Source organism: Meleagris gallopavo, chromosome 8 (genome assembly GCF_000146605.3).
Source record: "Meleagris gallopavo isolate NT-WF06-2002-E0010 breed Aviagen turkey brand Nicholas breeding stock chromosome 8, Turkey_5.1, whole genome shotgun sequence".
NCBI lineage: Eukaryota > Metazoa > Chordata > Aves > Galliformes > Phasianidae > Meleagris > Meleagris gallopavo.
This window is the reverse complement of record NC_015018.2, coordinates 21,207,922-21,218,257: the sequence shown is the minus strand read 5'-3', so window position 1 is coordinate 21,218,257 and position 10,336 is coordinate 21,207,922. Positions and strand designations below refer to the sequence as shown.

Here is a 10,336-nt window from a genome sequence, read left to right as displayed (position 1 = left end):
CTACTTATCTACACTTAAAGGTAATTTTGATTATTTTCTGTTTTTTTCTAGTGCTAGAATAAAACCAACTGGAATTCGGGGTGCTAAGTGGCCAGGTCTTACTGCTTGCATGATTCCTGTTAAGAATACTGGCAACATATGGTTTATTTTGGAAAGAAAAAAAAAAAAAAGACAATATAGGAGATCGTAATTATCTTGCTTGAGAGAGATGTTGCTTGAGACATTATATGCATCTGTACAATTCTGATAACTTCTCTTGATGCTTTTTTTTAAATTTGGATATTCTCAAACTCAGACTCAATAGGAGGCACTATGAATTACTGTCTTAAGTTCTAAGCATGCAGATGGTCATATAAATTGATAACACTTTTCTCATTTTTACAAGTTTTTCCTACTTTCTGTTTGCTTACCAAAATATGTATTTGTCTGACACACCCTGTTCATTTGGTGAGCTGTCAGTACTGTTCTTCAGGCATTTTTCTCTTTTCACATGTTCAATCAGTTTGTTACTGTTCTACAATTTTTCTTCCAATATATGCATATAGTTCTGATATGATGTGTTGAAGACTTAGGTAGTAGCTACAATTACTATGGGTATTTTTCTGTTGAGAGTTTCATATATATATATTTATGGTGCATCTCTCAATGAATTATGCATGTTTTGATTTTTACCAAGGAGGATTTTAAAACCTTAAAAGTTATTTTTAATTTTATACAGTGGTATTTCAGTATAAACAATTCCAGTTTTATTTTGACACCATGAAGAAATGAAGTACTATTTTCACATCTATTTCCCTACTGTGTCCAGGTGTTTATGGGATGTCTGCTCCCATACCTTTTGTATCCGACCACATAATAACTAAGAGAAGAAATAGCTTATAGTGTTACACGTCTATTGTTATCAGAGTGCCATGTAAAATGATTACTTATTATTAGCACATATGGGGTTTTTTGGTTGCTGTTTCTGGTTTTTTTTTTGTTGTTGGTTTTTTTTTTTTTAATAAAGTTATCCTATTCTGCTTGAACTGAAGTTAGTGTATAAGTGTAGCAGAAATGCTAAGTCATGGCCTGAAGCAGTGACTGAGCATCTGGTGGGAAGGCAGGGTCAACCCAAGGGAGCTCAGGTGCATGTAGTGTATCTGAGTGACTGGAAGGAGTGGAGCCAGGATCCACCCCTTCCCAGACTTCATTTAAGAGTCGGCAGTGGAGGCAGTTATCTTGCTGGAGATCCCCGCCTATACGAGGCTTTCCAAAGGTATGCAGATTTTCTTCCTTTGTTTCTCTGCCCGCAGCTGCTGCATTTGGGCTCGTTCTCATTTGCTGCAGCCACAGACTTTGCCACCCCACCGTTACTGCTGTACTACCCATCACACTATATGTTCCAATAAGAGAAGCTGCAGAACTTGAAAAAGAATTTCTTCAAACAGCTTCCACACAGAGGACCCAGACCTCCTGTCTTCATGGACTGAGCTTTCTCTCTTTTGTCAAATTATTTTGGATATCCATCTAGCACACCTTTTTAATCTATAAACTGGGGAAAAAAGCAACAGGAATTAAGAGGAAGTGTACAGCAGGGGCTAGAGTGGTTGCTCTTTTCTCCAGTACTTCAGTGTACCTTCAGCGTGTCTTGGAACACGCTGTGAGTGAAGGAACTCAGAGGAGTTCATTTTCTAGATGTTGGTTGTTCAGCTCATCTATCAGCTAGATACAGATCTGAGTTAAGTCTGGTCTGAACTATTTCCTAGGCTGCTCAGTAGAAAATCCAATGCAATTTGACATTTTCTTAATCTTCACTTAAGAAAAGTAAAAAATGTATTTTTTCCTGTGAATATTATCAGAGGAAATGCATATTTTCAGCAATGAGTCACTCTTCTTTCTATGTTCAGTATGCATTTGGGAACAGTATGGTACATCTAAATGTTTTGTCTTTTTTGGGCCTGTTTATCTGAAATGGGGTTTTTCCATGGGATTCGCTGCTGCATGAGCTCACATTGTAAGTTTTATTGAGTGGGATGCGGCATCATCTTGCTGTAGAGACCTCAGCTGTGGAATTTGTTTATTATGCTGAATGAACCTAAGTCCATTGACTTCAAGGGCATGGCATAAGATTCTTTTCCTCTGCTTGAGGGGTTGTAGGTGAAGTTTGTTTGCATTATGATTGAGAGTTTTTGATGCATTTTGAAATGCTATGTTAGTTTTTCTGGATGTGTTTTATACCTGAATAAGACTTTGTTGCATAGGGTTACATCTTTCTGAAGACTTTTTTTCAGACTTTCACGAAGGCCAAATTCACGGAAAGCCATTTAAGATAATTGTGTTAAGATTTGTGTTCAATTAAATCTAAAGGAGGGATCAGGATGGTATTCAGTGGAATGGATTGTGATTCATTAAAAATACTGGTCTTGAATATCAACTATTTGTAGGTTTTTTTCCACCACACTCACTTCCTCCAGAGAAGAGGGGAAAGAAAAAGGGTTCCAATGTAGGCGTAAACCTTCAGCCTTTATATGGGTAAAAAGGAAAAGCTGAATGACTATGTTGCTAAGAGGACTGTGATTTGGCCTAAGGAGATGGGGGCACCAGTTGGCTAATTATCTCATAGCAGATCTTTTGTGCTTTTGAATTGATTTCACCACTGGTTCTTGTACCTCCCAGATAAGTAGTATTGCTGTATAAAATTGAGGCTGGATGATTTGTTTCCAGTGCAGTATGGATAAAACAGCGCATAGCCTGTGCTGCAGCCCACCAGAGAAGTGTATTTGCATTGTATGTAGATAACGTGCTCTAGGGTATAGCTACTGGTCGTGAGAGAAAATTTGAAGGATACCCCTTCAGAGCCTGTGGGGAAGGACAAATCTGGTGTAGATTTACTGTCTTCTGAACACCACCCCTAGGGCAAGCGATCCCCTGGAATGTCTTGGGAGAAGGAGCCATAAGATACAAAATGGTTAATGAAATTCAGTAAGGTGTCTGGTCAGTTATGGATCCCATGAGGCGTAGGACTGAGAGTACCATCATCTGATATGTTCGGCTTATGTTTTTACCTTCTGGTTACTTTGGGTTTGGATCATGACATATGTTGAATACTAGAGTTCAATTTGAAAACTGAACTCTAAAATAAATATCTTCAAAGAAGGCTTCTTTGATTTAATCATTAGGAAATGATTTATTTATTTTATTTTTAAAAGAAAAGTAAAACACCAAATGGAATTTGGTTTAGGAAAATAGCTTTACTGAAATAAAGAATGCTCATTTTCTTAGTGTTTCTCTTCTCAGAATAAAATATTTATAATGTGAGATTCTTAACACATGGCTAGAAACTGATAATTATTTAAACCAGCTGCCTAGCTGCAATATTTATTTAATCGTTGTGATTAAATGGCATAAGAGAAAAAATAAGACAAGTGAAAATGCTGTGAATAAATAAGATGTGAGAAATACTCCATAATAATGGGTGCACAGCAGTGATTTGTTCTAAAAAAATCAAAATTACATTTTATCATTTATTAAGCGATTCATTTTCTGATGTGGTTAAAAGTACTTTTACATATGGAAACGATCCAAAATCGAACATATGAATAGCACCTTTTCCCATGTGTTTATCTAATAAACCTTTGTGTTTCTTGTTAGTACGTAAAAAGGATGTTCTTTTTCCTTAAATTTTTGTTGATCTCTAATGCCATGTTTTGTAAGCAGGTGAACTCTATTTAAAGGAGAAGTGATAACTAACATAAGTTAATTCTTATTTTTTTGTGTATATTTACTCACTTTGGAAGAAGTAATATACAAAATTATTCAGTGTAACTTCAGCATCGAGAGTCAGAGCTACAATTTTACTGGGCATTGATTCTTTGAGAGGATTTCTTTTCATCACCTGTAGTTAAGCCTTGCTTCTGTCTTTGCATTCTGAACAATGTAATTTTCCTCCTTTCTAACTCCTACTCACAACAATTGTCCTTGGAAGGGAACAGTTTCATGAGTTCCACTATAACTTTAATAAGTGATTAATTACTGTGCAAAAATAATGTGATTTACATTTGCTAGTGACACAGTTTTTTGTATTCACAGAGCTGCTCCATTGGTACAAACCAAATCCATTCTGATAACAGCCTGTTGCAAACTCTTGGTCATGACTGAAGCTAATTAAAAGCAGGTGGATCCTTCCCATTTATCAGACCAACAAGCTCAGTGAAATATAGATAATTTATAATTCTTCCCTAACAATTAATATTTTTTTTCCCCACAGACCTTATTGGAATGTTGGGTTTTTCTAAAGCCATGATTCTTTCATGTTCTGAACAGAAAAACAATTTTATTTTAACTATAGTATCCATACTACTGTGTTTATAGAAACTGCATTTTAGTTGGCAATGTGAAGAGAAAGCCCTGAAGGAAACCTGAGTTTTGAAACCTGATCTCTGTGTGAAAGTCTCTATGAAAATCTGGTGTAAAGATTTGAAAGAGTTACTTTAGAAACACAAATCTATGTAGGTATGCTCTGTGATATTTTTTAATTTTTTAGTGTCTGTTATATTTCTCAAGACTTAATTTCTCCTTCAGAAAAACGAAATAATGACCCAATGAGATGGCAGCATGGCTCATGTTTTGCAATATTGCCATGTTTACTGAGTGTTCTGTTTACGATCTGAGTGTTCAGATAAAACTTGTAATTTATTATTAGATAGCTCCCTTTCATTTCTTTATTTTATTTTTGTTATTGTGAGTTTATTTATGTAAAAGATACAGCTTTCTGTCCATGTATATAGAGGAGACCCAAAGGTGGAGTAGGAGACATGCTGCTGACTTGTGGGACTTTCGTGGACTTGCCAGCAATGTTCAGATTGCCTTCTTTTTCTAGACTCGATGAACAAAAGTCTGGAAAAACAAATAGGCACCACGAATGTTTTTCAAATATGGAAATAGTTGTATCTAAGCCAGATGAGAGTTTTGAAGTACATGTATCTTTGCAAATCAGACTATGCAGAACAGTCCAAATATAATATTTATACCTAATGTCATTGTAATAGACCTTAAAGATGGTCTCTCTGTAATGTAGTGTATAACCAAATGACCCAATATGAAATGGAATTTAAGATGTTAGTCTTTCTAAGCTCAGCCAATTTTTATTTTCAGACTTTGCTTTTTTTTTCTTGAACGATCCAAGTGCAGTGCAGCCTCAGAAGATAAGAACAGAATATAATAATAGAAAGAATTATGTATTTATGTTTTCTTGTTTATATGCTTATAATTTTAAAGCAATTCTTCAGTTTAGTCAGTCACAGTGTAGGTACCTACACTGTGTTTAAAACAAAAAAAACCACCACAGTCTGACAGATAATGCAAATTGAAATAGCTTGCTGCCTTGTGGTCTTGTCATTGCTGAAATGTATTGCTAAGATTGTAGTAAGGAGTTGTTAGAGAAATACATACAATCTTTCTTATCTGATAAGTAAGAGGTGGACCTTGTGAAATATGATTTCCTAGTTGATGACAGAATAATGCCAGTGTGTAGTGGAGCTGTATTTTTTGGTGATAGAAATAGGATTCTGTGTGCTTTCAAATACTTGGGTTTAAGTGTTTATGTCTGATTTCAAATTGCCACTAGTGTCTTATAGTGACCTGTTCTGGTTAAGAAGTAATGCTGCCCAGGCATATTCATGAACACCTTGGTGTAGTACCAGATCAGCTCCTAGCTCAGAACTGAATTACTCTGCTGTTCATGTCTTCTGACAGTGGGTCATCAAATTGCATCAGGCTGTTTGTACATGTCCAATTCTTGCTAACATTAAGTGTCCAATAACAGTAATTATGTTGTCCTATTATCAGTGTGTTGTCTCTTGCATGTGAACTTGAAAGTTGTTCTAAGATGTATGTGCTATGTAAAGCACTTGCTGTTTATATGTAATAGGAAATACTAAGAGCCAGACAAATTAAGATAGTCTTGTGCAACAGATTATTTTAAAACATCAAAAAAATAAAAAGTTGAGACTTAACGAATCAAGTTTGCTAAGAGCATAAGATGTCTTTTGAAATTTTGTTACTAGCTTTATCAAAAGCAATGTCTCTTACTTCGAAGTCATCTTCTGTGCACTACTAAAATGTAAATGCTACATAGGAGAATCCATTTTATAAGCATTTGGGAAAAGATTTGTTAGCAAAATTTTCTTCTGCACATTGTACAGTCCTTAGATCTGTATAAAAAATGATTTATTGAACTTTTGAAATAAGTTAATTTTTCTTTTGTGAATTGTAAAATTTTAATAGGTTTCATCTTCAGAATGAGTTGCATGTTCATATTGTACTGCTTCTGAAATGTAGCCATGAAAAACACTGGCTTAGGAGCTCTTGTGAAATTGACAGTAGGAACAAGAAGAAGAGCTGACACATTTTTCAATTGCTTGCACGCACAGTGAGTTTGCGTATGTGCTTCATGGTTGTGAATGGGACAGATGAAGTTGAATTACTGAATTTCTACTGCACAAAGGATAGTGTCAGTCTTTGTACATCCCTGCAGTAGCAGCCACTGAAAAGTGACTAGATTGTCTTCCAGTAACTGTGGAACAGTTTTTAACATGTCTCTTGCTTGATCAGCCTTTTGCTGGCTGGTAAATACAACAAATGTTTTTACTAGTGGTAACTTTCAATCTGCAAGTGAAGTGGGGACACTTACCAATGTCATACTTTTCAAGTTGCAACCAAAGTTCATTTGTTGACATTCTTGGGAGTGCATTTATTATTTAATAAAGAAAAACTAGCTACTTCAGAAAATAGCTATTCATAAAGATTACCATGCAGGGAAAATGCAAATGAAGCAGAGAATTTTGTGATTAGTTTCTTACAGAGCAGTCATTTACTGTAATTACATGTTTTTAATCAGTAGAATTATCATGTTCTATTAACCAAATTCTTTCCTGAATTCTTACAGGATTCTGAGTAACAACAAGATCTTATGGTTGAAGAATGGCTCTTTCTTTGGACTGAGGTCCCTGGAGAGACTGTGAGTAACTGATCAGCCTCTTCCTTCTTCAATTAAAAAGTCTTTATATTTTGAATGTAAAACCAAACTTCGGATAAGAAAGTTGGGGTGTTCTGAAATGTAGTGCGCAGTAGATTTTCTAAGCAACTGTCAAGTTAAGAAATTGAATAGAAATGAGTGAATGGGGATGGACGTGGAAAATACAGGAAGGCACTACCATCAATTTGAAACTAAAATAAACATCTAGTCAAAGTCTTGTACTACACTGTGTACACTATCACAGGGAAGACTGGTATATGTAACGGTAACACTAATGTACCTGACATATAGTTTGGGTTGTTTAGCTCACTGGTCTCCAATACTTCCATTTTTTAATTATATTCTAGACAAAGAAACTGGACAGCATTCCGACATTGACAAAGCTCTGTGGTTGTGTATTTGTAGCCAGTGTTTAGAAGGGCAAGAATGATATTTCCATCTAATTTGCTCAGAAGCAACTGATGAATTAGGAAGGAAATGTTTAGAAGCTTCAGTGGAATAAGTGCTACTGTAGTAACACTGTTTTCTGTATGTGGAGGTCACTCATTTGAAAATAACAATGCTACCAAGTCTAAAAGTCCATATTTAATATCTGTGAAAACTTTACTGTTGTGTGTAAGCCATGCAATTAAATTAAACATATCTTAAGTTATCTCCTGCAGGTTGATTAAATTATTTTTGTTCCTTTCTGAGAATATCTTCGCTATGTAGAGCTGTTGATATGAAATAGTTGTTACGTTTGTGAATTCATTAATGTATTCTGACATATGAATGTTTCCACATGCAAATAACCCCAAAACAACACCCTACATTTAAATGAACTACAGCTAACTGTTTGAACAGTCTCCATTAAAAAATAAATAAATTATATAGTTACAGATCTTACAAATACTTCATTTAATATTGGCAATATTACAGGCTATGGAATGAACAGCATTTGTGTTGTATATTATATAGTTGCTGGTGAACTTTCAGTTTAAGAATGATTGGATGTTTATAAGGATGCTTGCAAATATTTTAGAGGAAATCTGGAGTAAGGGATAGAATTACAAATCAGTAAATTAAATCCTAAGATATTGCAAGTTGTGTTTAGAAAAAAGAAAAATATTTCCTCTGTATTTTTCTTTTTTCTGTGTTTAATTTGCATTTTTTATGCATCTTCTGACATGGGAACTTCAAACAAGGATGTGTATGGATTCATAATGAATAAAACTTGAATATGCTGTATCTCAGCAGTAGTACTGAGCATGTACTCTTAATGTGTATTAATCATCTGTTAAGGAAATACTTTCAACCTGAAGAGACACTGCAGACATTATTGAGAACAGTAACAAAACGTCTTGGGTGTGTAGCCTTAAGTATCATCACCATCTAAACCCTACTTTTATGGTATTGACTTTTTTTTTTATATACAACACTGCAGATGAAATGAGTCTTGTCTCTGTATATGCTGACTGCTATTTGGCCATGATGTTAATACAAAATCCATAAGTTGTCCTTGAAGGCTAGAAGTGACATTCTCATCAGATTCAGATGCTTTGTTTCTCGTTGTCTGTCCATATGCACTTCTCATAAATACCTACAGTAGCGAAGTTTAATCTGGGGAGTTAGAAATGGCTTGGGTAGCCTTCTAAGAGGTGGAAACAGTGGATGTGAATGAACTACCTCTGGATGAGTGTCTCTAACACTTAGACAAATGTTTTCCCACTGTATTCTCCTTGTATACAAGCCACTTCAGAGTGGTATTTTAGATGCTTAAGATGGAAGACCATGGCAACATGCAACTGCTGGCATTGTTCATGGGTCATCAAAGTGGACCAAAAGAATTTTTACTCCTTGCCTTAACGGTGAGATGGAGAATCCTATGAAATGTATTAGCAGGAAAATCCAGTTGAGGTGATGTTCAATTCACAAGATCATGTGATTAGAAATGTGGATGTGCTGGAGTTAAGTGGTATTCATTCAATTTAGGTTTGCACTCCTTGTGGTCTTACTGGGAACAGAAGGTTAGGGAAGTGAATGCCATAGATAAAAGAATCATGCATGTCAGTCATTCTTTTGTGGTTACTGTGAACCAGAAAAGCATTAGTTCGTGTGGATGATGAAGTAATTTAACGTCAAACTTGAAAACTTCAGAGTTTAATAATAAATTTTGCTTTCCAAGACATCGCAGCAGGATTTGGATTACAGAAGTGTTAGTCCTCCCAAGCCCTGGTGATTTCCCAGCAATGTGTTGCCCAAGTGAGAAGCCTTGCTGAGCAGTTGCATAAAATGAAGAATTCTAGTTTGAAATTACTGAGAAGCATTAGTTGTTTACACTTGAACTGACTGTTCTAAGAGTAAGGCAGTAGCTATTTATCTAAAGACTATGGTAGATTGTCTCTTATTGTACATGAAGCACGTTATTTATTGTAGTTGTTATTATTGTAGTTGGATCTTGTCTTATTTGTTTTTCCAGGCTTCTCAAAATACTTTTTTATACGTAGCATTAATATAAGTTTTCTATTTCAAATTGTATTCATTTGTATCACTGCTGTAAAAGAAAATCTGATATTAGCTTTTATGGTGATACAACCAGCTAGGGGGAAAAACAAAAAAAACACAGATTTGAGGATAGTTATTTCCCTTGTGGTAGTAGAAATATATTAATAAAGTATTAGTAAATACATTATTACTAAAAATAAAACATTTAATACCTTCTATATTAAAGATTATATAAGTAAAAATTGTCAGAGTACGTTTATGAAATATTAGCTTTTTTTTAATTGGAAAGCTTATAAAAAATGTTTTGAAAAACTATTTCACAAAGGGTGCTCTTTCTGTATTCTGTGAGCATGACCAGTGAATCACAAGAGTGCTCTGTGGAGGTGGCACACTATCTCAGCACTCAACTCGAGTTTTCTGAAACCCTTGTGCTCATTTGTGAGTCAATCTTTACAAATGTGTTTTAGCATCTGGATCATGATGCACCTCTGTGCCTCTGGGTTTACTTTGTAGTCTAACTAAAAAGAGGTGAATACTATTACTTAAATACCATGTGGGAATAGAAACTTTCTGTAAACTTAGGTTTTGTACTGTACTCAGTTATATAGACTTTGACTACTCCCTTTGTTTTGGATGAAAATCAGAAGTATGGGTAGAAAAATAAACTTTTTTGAAGCAAATGTGGTAAGCAAACTGTTAACACCTTGAAACCATTTCTGTGGTACACCCTGTGGAGATGGCTTCATATTCAGGGAGCTCAGAGTTCAGTTTGGATTTGAAGCTTGGGGCTAAGACTTGCCAACTTGTAATGGTTTCAGTGCCTTCTTTGTTGGTATT

At 35.1% G+C, this 10,336-nt stretch overlaps 1 protein-coding gene across 1 annotated transcript in view; it reads left to right on the top strand.

Moving 5' to 3' along the window:
- Window positions 1-590: 590 nt before the first annotated feature.
- The window catches only part of LOC100543833 (adhesion G protein-coupled receptor A3), a 214,922-nt gene continuing 205,176 nt past the window's right edge, over window positions 591-10,336 (top strand). Inside the window, exons 1-3 of the mRNA XM_031554586.1 lie at window positions 591-594; window positions 1,135-1,255; window positions 6,926-6,997. Of these exons, the coding sequence (XP_031410446.1) occupies window positions 591-594; window positions 1,135-1,255; window positions 6,926-6,997 (197 nt within the window). The remainder of the gene's footprint in view (window positions 595-1,134; window positions 1,256-6,925; window positions 6,998-10,336) is intronic.